The 18,992-nt window shown below is 43.9% G+C and overlaps 2 protein-coding genes across 12 annotated transcripts in view; both read right to left on the bottom strand.

The window, feature by feature from the left end:
- Nucleotides 1-18,992, bottom strand: part of ARHGEF9 (Cdc42 guanine nucleotide exchange factor 9) — a 324,587-nt gene that overhangs the window by 157,723 nt on the left and 147,872 nt on the right. Inside the window, exons 1-2 of one of the 11 annotated variants that reach the window (XM_005295670.5) lie at nucleotides 6,817-6,918; nucleotides 2,673-2,734 (exon numbers count right to left, since the gene is read on the bottom strand). The exons of 7 other annotated variants lie outside the window; for them this stretch is intronic. In XM_005295670.5, coding sequence (XP_005295727.1) covers nucleotides 2,673-2,702 — 30 coding nt within the window. In that variant the 5' untranslated portion in view covers nucleotides 2,703-2,734; nucleotides 6,817-6,918. Of the gene's footprint in view, nucleotides 1-2,672; nucleotides 2,735-6,805; nucleotides 7,425-18,992 lie in introns of those variants that run through there. 3 more of the 11 variants (XM_065557247.1, XM_005295673.5, XM_024112459.3) reach the window with 3 other exon arrangements.
- LOC135973534 (uncharacterized) lies at nucleotides 6,998-7,177 on the bottom strand. Its single transcript, XM_065557257.1, has one exon. It carries the CDS (start codon nucleotides 7,175-7,177, stop codon nucleotides 6,998-7,000), a length of 180 nt encoding a protein of 59 aa, XP_065413329.1.

The following is an 18,992-nucleotide window of genomic DNA, read 5'->3' as shown; positions in this document are numbered from 1 at the left end:
ATTCAGAAATTTGCCCCTGGAGAAAGTTCACCCCTTAGTAACAGAGACCTGCTTTCAGGAAATGTCCCAAGTATTTGAAACAAGGTGGAAATTGGGAAGAAAATATAAATCAACAAACTTTTACTTAAATAATATGATTCTCCAGGTTTGCTACTGGGCATTTAAAAGATCCTTTGATACCCCCCTGAATAACTATCACATTGTAAACTCAATGACAATTATCCTCATCATTATGTGTAAGACATCTCTTTATAAAGGCCAACTTATGGGGCTGCCACAAGTATAATGAAAACGAGGGTAACGGATACTGGCTGTACTTACAAGCAGAAAATAAACTATTTTTTTTCTTTTATGCAGTGCGTTTCACTAGAAGAGATTAACAAACTCTGTACAATGAATCACTTCACCCACTGCAAAAATGCAGCTCTCTCTGGGGAAGATTGTGGCAGCTGCTCAACAGTGCACAGCAACAATACATGACAGCTTAGCACAAGATGTGAAGAATACCAGAGCACATTGAAATTTGAAGGGGAAACTGATGCAGGCAAAATACAAACTAACATTTGCTCAGCACATACTTATTCTCATGAAAGTGCAATGAGCCAGCTAATGACTCGAAATTACCAGGAGCCTAAGTTTATATATGGAATGCCAGAAAAATAGAAAAAAACAAGCAGCACACCATCCCCTGAGGGAGCTGGGGCACTGCTTCAGTACTGACTCAGAAAGAAGAGTGCCACCTACTGACGCAGGGCAGCAGGGCTACAAAAGCAGTTGCCCCTTTAGCCAATCGGACCAGAAAGTAGAGGAAATGGGCTGGAAATACATTCCCATATTTTAGTTAGCCAGGGGCTTCAACTCAGAACAGACATAGACAATCACAGGCAGCAATTGAGTAATATCGACTCATATGTCTCTGTTCAGGCTAAGGACGGACAAGCCTCTTAGCCACCATTTTCCATTGTCCGAAACTGGCAAGGGCATATACTTAATTTTTTCATGCATTAATGGTTCCTGGATTCTATCAGAAGGAGAAGTGGAAATCTCAAAATAGCGGTGAGAAAGATACTCCTTACCAAACTGAAAATAGGCAATCCTGGAAATCTCAAAATCTAGCCTGTTCTCATGATATTTCCAGATAACAATATTCAGATAAAATTAATATAAGCTTCAAAGAGGCATCCACACTTTTGCATGATTACCTGAAGTGCACCTCTCACACTCAGGAGGTAGTGCGGACTATTGGATAAGGCACTTGACTGGGAATCAGGAGGCCTTGATTCTATTCCTAACTCTGCCATTAACTCATCTTGTGACCTCTCTGTGTCTTGGTTTCCCCATCTTTATAATGGGGATAAAGATAGCTAAAAGACCTTATGCAGTACTTTAGGACACAGTACGGATAAATCATGCTAAGTATTGCCATCACAAATCCACGTCTCTTTCTTTAACTGCCTTTGAAACACAGCTCCTTCAGTTCCTCGGGCTTCTCTTTAATTTTGGTTATCCTCTATTGACAAAGCCTCCTGACCCTAAAGACACACTCATCAATGGGAATTCTCTGGAGGACTTTCTGCCACAAGTTTCCTCTTCCCAGTGGAAGGTCCTGACAACGTAGAACGCAATATTCTAAAAGTGCTTTTCCAACTGGAAAAGCAGGCTGCATGATGCTTTGAAGGCAACGATCACAGAAAGGGTTACAGAGAGCCCAGCAGTCTGAGGGTTCTCTAGAATTAAAAATAAAGTCTTTTTTCTCTAAGGGAAAAGCTCATAGCCACATTAAAAAGAAGATCCTTCATGGTTTCTTCAGCAGCTCTTCCTCCAGGAGCATCTATTTTTAGTTGGAAGTATAAATCACTACAGCTCGCAGGCCAAAACAGGATTCCCTTAAAACAAAATGCTAAATCCAACTGCGTATGGTATGGGCAGACGCCCATTAGCCGACTAATGCCACACACAGCTCAGCCAATTGAATAGAATAATAATACATTACATTCAAATGACATATTAGGATATGAGAAAACATTAATTGATTGTTCCTCACTATACTCCACTGACATAGCATTATCCCAATTTTACAACCCGGGAGCCCAAGGCTCAAAGAGGTGAAGTGACTTGGCCAAGGCCACTGAGAAAGTCAGTGGTAGAGTTGGGAATGGCTACCTGGACACCTGTCCTCCAGTCACCAGCTGTAACCCCAAGACAAACACATCCTCTCCGCAGCAGCACAGTTATTATTATTGATAATAATTAGATAGTTCCCCTTAATCTTCCTAACTTTGTACAGTTAGGAATATCTTAAATGAAAGAGAGCAAACGACACAATTTATAAAGTAGCCTGGATAACATCCCAGTAGATGAGATACACAATGAATACAATTACTATACTCGGTTCAGAAAGATATACATTGTGAATACAAAATACAGACAACCCCTCCTCCTCTACCCAGATGCATTACTAACAATATATAGCATATACAAATACAGTAAAGTCATAGGTACATAGATGCATACATGCAAGCAGGCAAGCACTGTATACAGAGAATTAAGAACTATATCTCCAATCACAACCAGCATTCATTAAATAAAAATAAAAGAACAACAATACAATGAAATGAACAGTAAAGAAGAGATGGGTTCTGTTAATTTAACAAATTAAAAAAAAAACTTACATGGATTTTTGGCAATTTTCCTTCAGACATTATACACAGCAGTTGGGCTGTGTACTGAATACCTGATCCAAAAAGAAATATAACCACATTATGCAAACAGATGGGGGCAGGAGTCAGGTGAACATGCAGCTCTTAACAACATTCATCTATGGGATGAGAAAGCACCTCTGCGTTCCCACAAAAGGACTGGAATCTACTCAGCTCTTCATTCACTATAAAGCATAAGCAAATGCTGTACTGCTGCCATCCCAGGGTAAAATCCAAATGGCAGGACAGAAAAGAACAATCACGTCAGAGACCTCTGAGCTGTCCCGTCCCCTTTTACTTGTCATGTGAGATTTAAAATGGATCGGGGGGTGGGGGGGAGGAGGAATATCAAGAGGGGTGGCAAAAGCTTTTTTTTAATCCCTTTTGTTAGCCTTAAAGAATCAGAATTAAAACCACATTGAAGAATGGAAAGAATACTAGGTTTAGTACTGATAATGGTGACATATGCGCTTTTTCTGAAGCATCGGAAAGGAAAAATATGCACCTGTGTTTCCCCTTATCTAGAAAGGTGCCTGGATCTTTAAGAAGGTGGATTTCAGCTTAGGAAGAATGGACTTTTTATGTACTGTGTGATACAGGGGTTGCTATGATACAGTCAGAGGCATTTTCTTGAAATAACATTGAATCCTGCTGAAGCCGACAAACAGTGAGTTAGGTCTCCAGTCACCCCAGCTGTAACATATACATGTAGTAGTCAATGGAAAGCTTTGATGGGATTAATAAGGGGGTAATTTTTATGGCCAGCATATTACAGAAGGGATGTTCTCTCTCTCTCTTTTATTTTTAATTAAAAGGTAACTTCCCCCTCTCACCCTATTTCTGGCTTGAGCTTTCCCAAAAAAGTGAAGCACACCCTACTTGTATCCAGAGAAAAGAGAGACTTAAAGGGCCAAACTTACAAAACCAGCCTCTGGACCCTTACTCTGCAAACACTTATACATGTAAGTAACTTGAATAGACCCATTGAGTTCCTGTATGTAAGCTACTCATATGCATATGTGTTTGTATGACCAGGCCCTAAAATTGCAAGTGCAATCATTTGAGAGTGAAGGTAATAAAACATGGACATCTAGCCATGTTGTCACCCCAAACAACACCACTTCACTATTATAAGCAGTCATGGCTTGGACCATGAATGTGGAATATTGTGATATTTCTTTCTTTTAAATAAAGACAACTAGCTAATTGCTCCTGAGAATCAGGCAGTTAGATGGCTGAATGTTATATTTTTTAAATGCGGAATTGCAGTGGCAACATCACCAAGACGTGATTGTAGAGGCGAGGTTGAGGGCCATTTGAAAGAGTGGCCTTTAATGAACAGGTTGGGGAAAAAATAGACTCATTTCTAATGCCCTTCTCCTCCCTTCCCATCCAAAAGTCTATGAGAAACCCCTATCTATACAATAAGAACAACATTGTTTAAATGACACACAAACTTTTCTACTCCCAAACTTTCATTTTCACATTGTTACATATAAATCTGCCTTCTTTGATTCCATTAGCCTCCAGGTAAATAAAATACAAGATTTAAATTGAAATTATTTTCCAATTTCCAGGTTTCAGATTTATTTATTTTTAAATAAAATGAAATTAAAAGAACAATACCCAGTGATCACTCTACAATTCTTAGAGTTGAGTGTAGCATTTGGCACCCCTCATTCCACACTTGCACCCCCATTTTAATTCCCTAGCAACACAAAATACAAAACCGCACCAATAATGGAATCAAAATTATAGCATACAAGCTAACACACTCAAACACAGACCTTTCACATACTAGCATGCTCACACATACTCTAACATAGACTGTCATATACACACACATTTCCAGAATGCAAAAGGTCAGGCAGAATCTCTGCATTAAGGAATGTGAGTGTGCTAGACAGAAATACACATTAGTTACGAAGCATTCCTTGTAGAAATCTTATTTAAAGGGAAACCTTCATGCCAAAATCTAGCCTTAAAAAAAAAAAAAAAAAATCAGACAGTTAAGACCAGTTTTCTCTCTTTCTGCTTCTTTCCCCGATTTTTGTTTTTTGTGTTTCCTCCCCTACCTACTCATCTAAATAACTATGCCATTCAAAATTATTAAATCAAATCATTTTGGGGGGTTGTTTGATTGTTAGTTTTCTGAGGGGAAAAATCCCAGGCAAAGAATTCCCATTTCATGGTCAACTATGTTCATTCAATCTGGTTCCAAGAGGTTTTCCAACCCATGCATATATTGACATCAGATGGCTAAGAGAGAAAACAAGGCAAATTCTACTTGTTAAGCCATCCAAACCATCATCATGATGATTTTTTAAAAGAAGACCCACTCAGTCTTCTGTAAAGTGAAGCAATCACCTGTTCCATGGGTAGCTACAAGTGAGTAAAAGGAAAAACAGCCAGCAGGCACTGGAGTTGTTGCTATGGGCTTATATCACAATTTATGGAGGTATTATAGATAGAGAAAATATGTATTAAAACTGGCTATATTGATTAAACATTTCTTGCTGGTTTATGTGGCTGAATGCTACAATATTTGACGCTAGTGATTTTTTCTTCTTCTCTGTATTTGCAGTTAAAGCCAGGTTTGAAAGTGTCAGATTTGCAGCATTTGTTTTAATATCAAATTCTGACACTTTACTATAACTATACACTTAACTATACATAAAACTGTTTGCTTAAGTTGTAACTGACACATTCATCTGGATATATATGTGTATACAGTATACGTCTATATCTATATACGTCTATATCTATGGCTTTGTGGATATGTATTATTTCAGCTAACGGAGTACATAGGAAAAATAATGTAGACAGATGGAGCTAGTTCGAACTGCCTGTATTAGCACAGAAATACACTCACAGTTAATATTCTCATGAGACGCAAACATTCCCAAAACAGGCTGTGATTATTTTTAATTTTTATTTGTTTATTTTAGCAAGTCTGGATCTTTTCTTGTAGCAGAAATAATAAATAAAGAGTGGACAAGATTTCAAACAGAAACACTGCTTCTGTGTATGATATTTGCATGGAGAAGATATTACTCTTCCCAGCACATTTCGTATTCCTACTAAACTTTGTTCATTGAAACCCACCTCCAAAACCACCCTGTGACCCGGCTTGCAAACAATTTCATTTTGCTCTGGACATCTCTTAACAAAAGGACCTCGAACTAGTGGTCACTTTCTCATTGAGCCTATAATATGTAACTTAGCACTTGGTTTTCAAGAAAATCAATGTAAATGAAGTCGCCAAAAACTGCCCATATTGGAATCCTGTTATCCCCGAGATGGGCAAAGATTTTTCATTTGTACATTAAAAAAAAAAAAAAGGAAGCCTAACTAATATTTTTAGAAAAAAATCAAAACAAGACCCCAAACCCCTGCATCTGTTGCTTTAACAGAGGAAAACAAAGCATGCATTACTTTTCATCTCTGATCTCTTCCCACTCTGCAAAGATATGAAACACACATAAATAGAAAAAAAGCCCAGCTGGTTATGTTTCATTCTCTGCTATATGTCTAAAGAAAAGAGCTATGCTAAACTGGTGGGAACATAGAATTTGGAGGCTTCTGGACTGAACATTGAGTATTCGAGTCACACTGTCAAGGCAACAGAAATAAATCAATCAATCAAATTTCTTCCCCTTTTTGTGGCTGAATGTTATTTTAGCAAAGATTTAATAACATTAATTTCTCAGCTAGGATTTCTCTCCACCTTTTAAAAACGGCTAGTGCTCTAGATTCAATTAAATACACACCGTCGCTCACCTGGCACCTACACAGTTACTCTTGGAGACACTAGACATTAATCGCTTGCAAGAAATGTCGACCAAAAAATCCCTATTCTGTTCTTAACGGGAGTCCATATTTTTTAAAGGAATAAAAACAACACACCTAATGCTTATTCTTTTAACAATTTTTTTTACTCTGTTTCTATCTCGGTATGTACAGCTGTAACTAGCTATCTGTAACCAAGAGATATAGGAATGATTATGATTATTTATCACATTTAAAACCCAGGCAATAAGCAGCTACACTTACAGGCATACTTAAAAGACAAGACATGACAAAAGATTTACGGAGAGATAATATACCAACGTCATACATATCACAGCGAGGCCATGTTGAAGCTCAGTGCGTTTTCCCCCCTCAGTAAGAAATCTCTCTCTCTTTCTCTCTCTCTCTCTCTCTCCTTTCTCTCTCTCTCTCTCTCTCTCGCTCGCTCTTGCTCTCTTGTTGAATTGCTAGTGGCAGGAGCCCCCAACAGCTCAGGAGAAAAAATCCATTTAACGAGTGCCCAGGAAGAACATGAGTATGACATTCACAAGCAATAGCACTACGATCACTGCAAAAACGACCACCGTTTGAACATCCAAGGTCATGGTGCAATGCAGAACACTGTAGTGTTCAAGATGTGGGGCTGGTAGATTTGGAGATGTCAACCTCTGCTCTGTAAGACTGTCCATACATCCACCATGCTAGAATAAAGGAGAAAACTGTTCCTGGTTTGGTTTGTTGGTTGGTATTTGGTTTTGGTCTGCTTTTTGTTTGTTTGTTTATCCCCCTATCTGCTGCCTCTAGCTCATTCTGGAGCCTGCTAAGTGAAGCATCATCACAATCAGTGATCACTTCAGACGCAAAATCCTTCCTTTAAAAAAACCAAAAACGCAAATGCTGGCTGCAAGGTTCTCTCTCTTTCTCTTCCCCCCTCTCTCTCTCTCTCTCTCCTTCTCTTTCTTGCTGGCTGGCTTGCTTTTTAATTCGTCAAGCCAGTGCAGATAAGCAGCCTGTGTGAGTGTGACAGCTCTGCAAGCTGCTGCTGCTGCTGCATCTCTCAATGCGAGGCGGGCCCTTTCGCATACTAATCAGCTCCAGTGACCAGGCAGTGAAGGGAACTTGGCTGTCAGTCAAATGCAAAGGAAAAGCTGGAACCATAAATGAGTCTTCCATTTAGTATGGCAGTGAGGAGCAGGATGGTTTCTTCTGCTTTTAAAGCAGTTCAGAAAATACATCACTTTATGTAACAGAGCGTGTGGTCTAGTGGTTAGAGCACAGGCCGGTGCCTCAGGCGACCTGCGTTCTAGTCCACTGGCTTCTTGTGTAACTTGATCAAGGCATTATGAATATTGTGGATTTAATCTTTGGATGAATGATGTTGTTATTTCTAGAAGGCTGTTCAGTTTAGGGATGGATAAGAGGGCAAGAGCATCACACCGTCACAGAGTTTAAGGCCAGAAGGAACCACAGGTTCATTTCATCTGACTTCCTGTATCTCACAGGCCACCAGCACCATCCAGCCACCTGCACACCAAACCCAACAACTGAAATGAGACCAAAGCATTACAGCCCACAGGAGACTAGACTATTATGTGCCACAGGCAGAGAAGCTGAGCTCTTATTATGCCTCTTGTCAGAAGAAGCAACCCACACCCAATCATTTGGAACCTCAGTGTGGGTCTGAAAAACAGACCGTATGTTTTGAAGAGTAAGGGACTATCTCTTCTTCTCAGTTCTGCACAGCACCATGTACGCTATCAAATTATAAATACCTTATGGCACAATCTCTTTGTCCTTGGTACTGCACGTACTGCATTGCTAACAGATTTCTCCGCACAGAGAACTAAATTATACCTTAATCCCATGGACACAGATGTACAGAAGAGTGGAGTAAAGGGAAAAGGGGTTGTAGTAATTGTATTTATGCTACAACCATCCAGAAAGTTCATTCCTACACTAAGAAAACAAAAACACAAAACAACCCTCTCTTTCCCCCCCATCTCCAGGTCATGTAGGTCCTTAAAAGATAAATATACAATACTTTGTTTCCCAGTTCCTGTCCCCTCTCTACACTCAGTGAATTCTGAAAAGCAAATGATTGATGGCAGTAAGGGTAAGACGAATGTAGAAACCTGCCAATGCACATGCCTTACATGCTGAAATGTGAAAATCAGGGCTGATCTTCAATGCATTCCAGGAAATCTGCTCTTGAGAATTTACTCAGGAAGTTTATGCATGGAGACCAGGATGACGGGCAACAAATGAGTGTCGTTTTCATTGAAATTAAAAACTGCCAAGATTTCAGAAAGATGCTAGGCTCTTTAATTTAAGTGGATGTGGCCCAAGCCTCCTTGAGCCATCTTCTCTCATCACAAGATCTAAGTTGGCATGTTACCTCTGTTGCCGTGGATGCGGAGGAGATATCCAGGGTCTGAACTCAGGACCTCTAGATCTAAAAAGCATAAGCATGGCCGCCCGCAGCTCCCAATAGCCGCGGTTCACCATTCCTGGCCAATGGGAACTGCGAGAAGCGGCGGCCAGCAAGTCCCTGCGGCCCGCGCTGCTTCCCGCAGCTCTCATTGGCCGGGAACAGCGAACCGCGGCCATTGGGAGCTGCGGGCGGCCGTGCCTGTGGACAATCAATATAAACAAACCGTCTTGTGGCCCGTCACTGAATTACCCTGACAGGCCTTGTGCAGCCCGCAGGCCACAAGTTGCCCACCACTGTGCTGAATCTTTAGCTCACAGAATAGGTACAGCCCAGATAGTAACTGTGCAAGCTCGCCCCATACTCTCAGCCCATCCTGGCAAGGAAGGAGTATTTCTGGGGTGGGATAGGAGTCCAAGCTCCATGGCTCATTCACACTATGGCTTCTGCTGAGACTGCTAATGGTTTCTGTGATGTGGACATCTGGCTTGGTCTACACTAAACCCCCAAATTGAACTAAGGTACGCAACTTCAGCTACGTGAATAACGTAGCTGAAGTTCGAAGTACCTTAGTTCGAACTTACCTCGGTCCACACGCGGCAGGCAGGCTCCCCCCGTCGACTCCGCGGTACTCCTCTCGCTGAGCTGGAGTACCGCAGTCGACGGCGAGCACTTCCGGGTTCGACTTATCGCGTCCAGACAAGACGCGATAAGTCGAACCCAGAAGTTCGATTGCCAGCCGCCGAACTAGCGGCTGGGTATAGACGTACCCTGAGACTACAAAATATTTACCATTTTCTGACTAGGTCTAGAGTAAGTGTAGGCTGTGCTGTGTTGTGTTGATGTGTGTCAGGAGTAAGTGTAGGCTTGTGTTATGTGTGATGTAAGATGGAGGACAGGGCTGGGGCGGTACAGCCATGCCAGAGGAGCTACACATTTTGCTTCTTTCGCCGCTGCGGTTCCTGGGAGAGCCATGGAGAAAGGAGAATGCGGGGCTCCCGGCAACAGCTCCTTTGATGTAGCTGTACCACCCCCAGCCCTGCCTTCAGCCCTGTCCTCTGGCGTGGAGTTGCTGGCATGGGGCCGCTAGGCAGCCCCACGTTCTGCTCCTCCTGTGTCTTTCCAGTACGGAGTACCAGCTATAACTATCTTGCAGGTACGGCGTACCAGACCATACTGCTGTACTTACACCACTGAGAGGAACCCTAACTTACAGCTGGTCTCCGTCTCTAAAATGGGCCAAACCAAAATCCCAGACCCAAATGCCCTTGGACTCTGGGGGAGTTTGGATTTGGAACCTAACCTTGTGGCTCACGCTCATCCCTACTTCCTACAAACAGAATCACTAGGGGCTTGTGTTGTGTGCTAACCTCACAAACATGGCATCAAGTAATTGCCACCATGTGACTCAACACATTGATGCTCAGCAGAATATTTGGCAGGAGACTTGAAAGGGTACAAATGTGCAGGAGCATGGACAAGAGAAGAGATTCAAGTGTGTCATTCTTTGTGCTGAACACCAGACTCTAAATCTGAACTCTCCTCGTGGGCCATCCACTCCATAACCTTAGTGTATACACACAGGGACAGCATGCACGTACACTCGCATTACAGGAGCTTTCACAACCACAATTTACAATGAGGGTTCAAGGATGACATGTTTCGTATCAGAAGGCAGGAGCCAGTTCTGAAGGCATAACACAGACGATGCAAATCAGAACTGGTTCAAGTAGCTGCCACTAAGAAATTTCACTTTTTTTAAATGTACTGGACTCGAATACAGAGAAAATTGGAGAGGCCACTGAAAACAGACCAACTGTAATCTTGTTAATTTTGAGACTTACGTCACTAAAGAAGCAGCACCATAGACTCATGCCACGCATCTGCATTTGTAATAAACTGGCTTAAGGCATGTGATCATGTCTCCCACTAGGGGATAACCCCAGTGATTCTAATGGACTTACTCACAACTAAAGGAGACACTCCTTTAGCTCAAGCAGTAATGACTTATGCTTTAAATAGTTCAATTCTCCTTGAAATCTCTGCTGTCTCCGCATTCACTAATAGAGAGAGGAAGGATGGCCCAGTAGTTAGGGCTTGGCACTCCGGAGACCTGGGTTAAAGTCCCTGTTCTGCCACAGACTTCCTATGTGAAGCTGGGCAAGTCTCTTTGTGCCTCAGTTCCCCCATCAGTAAAATAGGGATAATAGTGTCTCACTAAGATTGTGAGGTGCTCAGATATTATGGTGCGGGGGCCATATAAGAACCCGAGACAGGTAGATAGAGCATGACTGTGTTTTTAGTACAGTTACATGGTTTTCACAAGGAATTCCCAATCCACATCATGTTCTTTTGGCATAAAACAGCCAAGGAAACAGCCATTGTGTACAACCCAGAACATGGGCTAACTACTTATGCTAAACTATCTATGCCCCATTGTATTTAGCTGTGACACTCTGAGTACCTTTCCCAAACTTAAGGAAGAGCTCTGTGTAACTCAAAAGCTTGTCTCTCCCACCACCAGCAGTTGGTCCAGTAAAAGATATTTCCTCACCCACCTTGTGTCTCTATTGTGTACAACTGTAAGAAGTCGGTAAATTTCACATCCAGCCCCATGCTGATAGCAGCCTCTTACAGGAGACATGTTTTTAACAAACTAAGAATAAGGATAGTGACACTTCCCAATTTGATTTTTTTTTAAATCTTGTTCGCAAGTTACTAGTAATGACAACGTTGTGCTTTTCAGACACAACAAGCTATGTTAAAATGACAGCTCTAAGAAGCACTGTTCCAATGGATCAGGGCCTGGTTTATGAATTTTGGGTAGAAATCAAATAGTAAGAGCTTCCAGTCCAGTCACTTATTGTTTGGTCAGTAATAAATCTGTGACCTAAAGCCAAATAGTTCTAAATCTAAATCGTTGATGAAGATATTGAACAGAACTTTACCCAGGACCAATTCCTGCAGGACCCTATTGATAAGCCCTTTCATCATGACTGCAAACCACTGATAACTATTCTCTGGGAATGGTTTTCCAACCAGTATTGCACCCACCTTATAGTAGCTCCATCTAAATTGTATTTTCCTACTTTGTTTATAAGGTCATGTGAATCAGTATCAAAAGCCTTACTGAAGTCAAGATATCCCACATCTACCACTTCCCCCCAGTCCACAAAGCCTGTCAAAGAAAGCTATTAGGTTGGTTTGACATGATTTGTTCTTGACAAATCCATGCTGACTGTTACTTATCACCTTATTATCTTTTAGATGTTTGAAAATAGATTAATTATTTGCTCCATTATCTTTCCAGGTACTGAAATTAAGATGGTCTCTGCAGTGTATATAGGCAGGGGAGGCTCTAGGCACCAGCAAAGCAAGCACGTGCTTGGGGCAGCCCATTTGCAGGGGCAGCAGGGATCCAGCATGGGAGCTGAGAACCAACAGGGGGCCCTGGGAACTGTAGTTCCTTGGTTAGCTCCCTGCCTATAGAGCCAGCCCTGGAGAAGGGAAAGAACTACATTTCCCAGCATTCTCTTGGCCACTACCAACTGGAAAGAGGGGGAGGGAGTGAGGAAGCTGAGACCTCATGCTGCAGTCTGCTCTGAATGGAGAGCTGCACTGTGAGTAGGGATGCCATATTTTAACATTCAAAAAATAGGACACTCCACGGGGAGGGAGGGTAGCCCCACCCTGCCCCCATCCACTCCCTCCGACTGCCCCCCACAGAAACCCCAACCCATCCAACCCCCCTGCTCCCTGATCACCCCCTCCAGGGACCCCTGCTCCAACTGCCCCCCAGGACTCCACCCCCTATCTAAGCCCCACTGGTCCTTGTCCCCAACTGCCCCCTTCTGAGACACCCCCCCCCAGGGTCCTTGTCCCCAACTTACCCCCTAGGACCTCACCTCCTACCTGTCCCCTGACAAACCCCTGGGACTCCCATGCCTATCCAACTGCTGCCTGTCCCCTGACTGCCCCCCCAACCCCTGACCCATCTAACCCCCCTTCTCCCTGCCCCTGACTGCCCCCCTGAACCTCTGCCCCATCCAACCCCCCCACTCCCTGTCCCTTGACTGCCCCCTACCCCTTCTCCAACTCCCCAGCCCCCTTACCGTGCCACTCAGACCAGTGTGTCTGGCTTCGTGCAGCGCCAGACACGCTGCTGCATACATGCTACCATGCTCCCCGGCGGAGCCACAGCGCCCCAGCCAGAGCGCCCCCCCACCCCAGCACCTGCCTTCCAGATTTGAACACCTCAAAATTCAGAAGTGCTCAAGCTCAGTTTGGGCAGCTGTTACTTCATTTCTCCCAAATCAAATATACTGATCCACTGTAACTTGCTGTAGAAAAAGTAGGATAAAATTGAGCAAGAAATGCTTCCTAGTGGTTATTAGGACTGGAATTGCTATTTTCAACAGCCATTGCCTTTTTGTTTGTTTGTTTGTTTGTTTAAAAGGAAGACAGTGATATTGCACTGGCAAATTCCCCATAGAAAGAAAGAGAGGAACAAAAGAATAATAAAGGCACCTCAACTTTTCCTCATTTATGTAGGACAGTCTTATAATATGCATCCAGATATCCTCCAATCACACAAGCTGAAAATTGTTCCACTTTACTGCAGTTCTGTAACCATATGGGAACCAATCCTGTGTCCTGTGCGCATTCAAAATTCCTTCTGAATGACCTGCCTTGGGAGCGAATTACCAATGACCCAGGACTGTGGCGGAAGGGGGGTGCAGGTGGGGGGGGGAGAGTCCAGGGCTGGGGCGGCAGGGGGTGCGGGTGGGGGAGTGAGAGCGCAGGGCTGGGGCAGCAGGGGGGTGCGGGTAGGGGGGGAAAGCCCAGGGCTGGGGTGGCGGGGGGTGTGGCAAGGAGCCCAGGGCTGGGATGTGGAGCAGTCAAAATTTTTTTTGCTTGGGGCGGCAAAAAACCTAGAGCTGGCCCTGTATATAGGAGAGATTCTTTTCTCTGAACAAAGTTTCTACTCTACCATGTCTTCCAGAGAAGTTTGCAGCTTCATCAAATGCACAAGCAGCCATCTGTTTGTGGTCCAATTTACAAGTATTTAACTCTTCTAAGATGTGGGTTGTCACAGATGCAGCCGATGTGTCTTCTATAACCTGAACATCTAGAAATGCATCTACTGGCCTACCACTAACTTCAAGATAATGTACGCAATGACAGTACTTGACACCCATTTGCATTGATGTGTTCATCAGCCATGTATGTAAAGATTTTTGAATTTGGTGAGAGAGTTCTTCACTTTTTCAACTGCTGAGTCCTTCGCAATTGTACTGCATGCTTCTAACCAGTCAGTTGAGTTTCTTGCAGAAAGATAGTGAGCATTTGCCAGTCTTGTTCAGAACCAGTGTCCAACCCTAGGGTTAACAAGCGTCAATGCAATTAACATTGACCTCTAGTTTGTAGTGTGTGGTATTTCTTGCTAAAATAGAAAGTATGATGTGACAACCATATTTGTTTGCATAAACTGTTGTTTCCAGCATTAACAATCTCATAAGAACTTCTAAAATTGGCTTTCACAGTGACTGGTTTGTAAGGTTTTCTACATGTTGATGCAGTCCAGAGACTTGGTGTTTTGCAACCTTTTCATATAGTTTGTCAGCATTGCTGGCTTTGCTGATTGATCTGGCAAACCAAGCTCCTCCACTTTTACCAATGGTAGCAATGGGAAGCTTTCCTTATTCATAAGATTTTTTGCAAGAGGTGCACTAGTAGCCATCTTTTGTAACTTCGATAAATGGGAAAAGTTTGACCTACAAACATCAGGAACTGCCTTTCGGTTGTGGAGACACTGTTTCTTCAGTAGGTAGCTGCATTTGTGCTTTGGGCTGTTCGGATGTAGATACACCACTTGAACCTTCAGATGACATATTCTTAGTATGTTCTTCATGTTGGTTGGTTTGACCACTGGGTGGGCTGATAGGGAAACTCGAGGGAGGAGTAGGGAAATCCCTGCTTGGGGTTCAGGCATTGGCTTCAGCTGGCATTTTGGGCAAAGATTCCAGTGGTTATTGGTTTATCCCAAATGGTTAAAATAAGTCAGCTGCCCCTGTCCTGAACTGCATGGGACAGCCTGTCCTGCATCCTGTACAACTCACTTGCAGGACATTGCAGAAGTCATTCTGGGTTGGAAAAGTGCCCCTTCTCATTCCTTTTGTGACATGTTTCCACCAGGCAAACACTGACATTTTTACTCCTCTCGTGAAAGGAGTTCATACGAGAAATGCTCCCAGCTTTGTCTAGTCTCTGCTTTGAGGAGCTAACTGCTTCCCTCCTTCTTCTCCCCAAAGCTATGGTTTGAAGTGGTAACAGACATGGTCACAAGGCTTGTTTTGGTGCTCAGCTCACCTTCTGCCCTCCCCTCTGTTTTTCTCAGACACTTTATAGGGACATGCACTTGGATGGATTCTCCCATATGCTACAATCCCTCTATGCTGATGGAGAGGCTGTAAAAGCCCCAGCCAGCTGAAGGAGAATATACTTGGTGCAGGCAGTGCATTGGTATGCTAGCGACTGCCTTATACAGGCCAACTCAGGGTGCATGTGGGTGGGGCCATGAGCAGGAGGAGGCACATTAAGGGTGTGTGTTGAGGGTTGCAGAGTCACAGCTGCTGCAACTTAGCTCCCTGGCTGCTTAACTTACACTGAGGCCATTTTAGCCCCCGCAACAGCCCAGAAACCTGAGGACACCAAGGTGGGTTAATGTCACGTTGGCCCACCCCCTTCCCAGGCTACCCTTGTGTGTTCTGCACCCCTTAAAGGCTCAGTGCTCAATCTCATACCTACACTCACTCAGCTTTTCGAAAAAATGCTTGGAAATAGTCCCCCTCAGCATTCCCCATGGGGGAAATTTATGGAGGGAACAAAGGATGGATGCAAGGCACTAAGCTGCACGGTGCTGAAGGGAAAAGGTGGAGTGATTACAGGAGTCCTTGCATCTCTGCCTGTCCTGGAAGGGATCTCTGTACCGTTCCCAATAGGTTGACACTTTTAAGGCTTTGGGGATAGATAAGCCTTGGATGGAGGTGCTGGTTCTTTGATTAGATGTACCCCATGGTTTGTAGAGGGCGGTAGCAACTATCCCTGCCCCATAGGTTGGAGGTGAACATTCAGTTCCCTCTCACAACCTTGCAAAGATCTCCACATGAAATCTGATGGCTGCAAGTGGAGATTGATTTCACCTTCTGTCAGTCTTACAGAACCCATGGGCAGTGTGCCTGATGATGGACTTGAGGAAGAAGGAGCCAGATGCTCAAAAGCAGAAAGGTGTGACAGACCCAGACCAGTGGGGTACAGGAGTCTGGTAGAGGGCAAATATACTGGTCACTGGATGAGTAGTTTTCTGTTCCCTGAGTGACCAGAGAAAGGGGCTGCACTAGAGTAATCAGGAACCTGCTAGAACCAGTTAAGGCAGGCAGGCTAATTAGGACACCTAGAGCCAATTAAGAAGAAGCTGCTAGAATCAATTAAGGCAGGCTAATCAGGGCACCTGGGTTTCAGTTTGTGGTGCGAGTGTGAAGAGCTGGGAGCAAGAGGCGCAAGGAGCTGAGAGGGTGTGCTGCTGGAGGACCGAGGAGCACAAGCGTTATCAGACACCAGGAGGAAGGTCCTGTGGTGAGAATAAGGAAGGTGTTTGGAGGAGGCCATGGGGAAGCAGCCCAGGGAGTTGTAGCTGTCATGCAGCTGTTACAGGAGGCACTAGAGACAGCTGCAGTCCACAGGGCCCTGGGCTGGAACCCGTAGTAGAGACTAGCCCAGGTTCCTCCCAAACCTCCCAATTGACCTGGACTGTGGGTTCTTCCAGAGGGGAAGGTCTCTGGGCTGTTCCCCAACCCACATGGTGAATCTCTGAGGCAAAAAAATCCGCCACTAAGCACAGGACCCGCCAAGATAGAGGAGGAACTTTGTCACAAAGGATACAAAGCTGTTCCATGTGAGAATCAAGGATATGTTTCAGTTTTGCCACAACATAGTAAGATTCTTTAAAAGTCAATGCATCACCTCTCCTGTACTGCTAAAGAGCACATCTAATAGAGTGTTTTCAGCTGTCTAAGCCTGACGAGGTCCAGCAATTAATAGTGCAGCGCTGACATGTTGAGCAAAATGAAAAGAGTATGATCCATGATGTACATACCAACAAACAACACCATAAGCCTTGGAGGGGAAAGGGCAGGAGAAAAGAAAGTTTTCCACTCAGCTGTGGGTCGTTGGCTATCCTTGTAGAAAGCGATGGTTTAATTAGACCCTTTGCAGCAGAGTCTCTCCCTCTTCAGAGCATGGGTTAAGATCAAATCTGCTCAAGTATGTGTCTGTTTCAGGCACCTCCCCTGATGTGGTGTAAAAAATTCACACTGCTCCCTCATCAAAGGCCTGAGAATTTGAAATACCAATAACAATAATGTGGTGCACTCTTCTAGCAACTTTCATCCAGGGAGTTCTTAACAAAGTTTGACTAACAGTCATTAATTAAGCCTCCTATTAGACTTGCAGGATAGGGAAGCATAAGCTGCTAGCCTCTGTCTCCCCAGCCCAGGAAGGACTAGCACCATGCCAAAAGTCTGTTCAGGCCCTTCCTTCAGAGCACAGTTTAATTCTTTATATGTAGAACTCACAAAGGAACACCAAACCAAAGCTATTTGCAGGAGCCCTTCCCCTGGCATCTCTCCCACCTGCTTTAGAAGCCAACTTCCTTCCCCTGAGCTCTTCAGCCCTTTATAGGAATCATCTGACCCCCTTCCCAGCAGCGTCTAATAATCCCCTCTCCTCGGCCCAAACACCTGTTCTAAAAAGGGCTCTGTCTCAGAACAGGGCAGGCTGGCTGCAGACCTCCTGGCCCTTAAAGAAGCAGACTGCCTTGTTACAAGAAATATTAACACATTCATTTTATGCATGAGAAAAGTGGCGCACAGGGAGAATTCCACAACTAGCTCAGTGTCACAAAGCAGGTCAGTGGCAGAGGTGGGACTAGAACCAATGGTCCTAACTCCCAATTCCTTGTTCTAGCCATTAGACCACATGCAAAGAACGATAAGGACCTGTTAAAAATCAGTTGTTGGTGTTTCCTTTCCCCCAGCTAGTTGTTTTTCTCCTGCCCCTTAAAGAGGCTGTTGGTTATATTTGGCCCTGGTTTTCCCTCGTCAAGATGAACAGTGGGTACTGGATGAACATCATCTTGTTATGAAATACACAAGATCAGTGTATATCCTATAAATTAACCCAGGGTATTAGAAGCACCTCTCAGAACACGAGCATCTACTCAAAAAATGAAAGAAGAGCCCAGTGAACTCCCAGTGGATCTGGCACCTGTTCCATGAAAGAGATGACCCCAGTATGCCAGGAAAAAATAGCAATTCCAACCGGATGGCACTGGATGTATGAATTTATTGTCGCATGAGAATGTTATCTGCATTTTTTGAAGTTTACATCAATTTCTTTTTTTAAATCAGAGGAGATTCCTTCCGTATTCCACACTGGCTGACAACACCACACACACTCCCACTAACTGGGGATGGGGATGCACCATGTATAAATCTGTACAGGATTTGGTCCTCCATATAATACAGTACAATAGTCCACCTACAACAAAGATTACCCCCTTCATCCCAGAGGATTTCCCCCCTCATCAGTCACACAGGACTTCCAAGTCCAAAGGTGACATTTTTATGACACGAAAGGGGCTACAGTAAACTGGGAAATTTTGGCAGGCATGGAGATGACAAGAGTTATCAGAAAGTGCCTGAAGGTCACTATGTCTATCTGGCAGATATGGACCAGCATACAGACGCAGAAGATGCAATTCTCTGGTATTATGTTGGATTCTTTGAGAAACAAAACAGTATGCGACTATATAATGAAAGGTGTATGGTAAAGCATGCGCACAAATGGGGTGGAGCTAAACTACGCATGCAGCCTCAGCTTTGGCATTCCTGGAGTTGAGTACTTAACTGTGCAACCTTAATATTCTCCGAGCATAATATTTAGTTTAGATATAATATACGTTACATGTCTGAAGCTTGGGTCCTGAATTTTGTGGGAGAGGAAGAGGGGGGTTCAAA

Source organism: Chrysemys picta, chromosome 9, assembly GCF_011386835.1.
Source record: "Chrysemys picta bellii isolate R12L10 chromosome 9, ASM1138683v2, whole genome shotgun sequence".
Classification (NCBI taxonomy): domain Eukaryota; kingdom Metazoa; phylum Chordata; order Testudines; family Emydidae; genus Chrysemys; species Chrysemys picta.
This window is presented reverse-complemented; position numbering and strand designations above follow the sequence as displayed.

Coding starts and splice junctions, on each gene's coding strand:
- LOC135973534 (XM_065557257.1), bottom strand. CDS start 7,177: ATGGACAGTCTTACAGAGCAGAGGTTGACATCTCCAAATCTACCAGCC.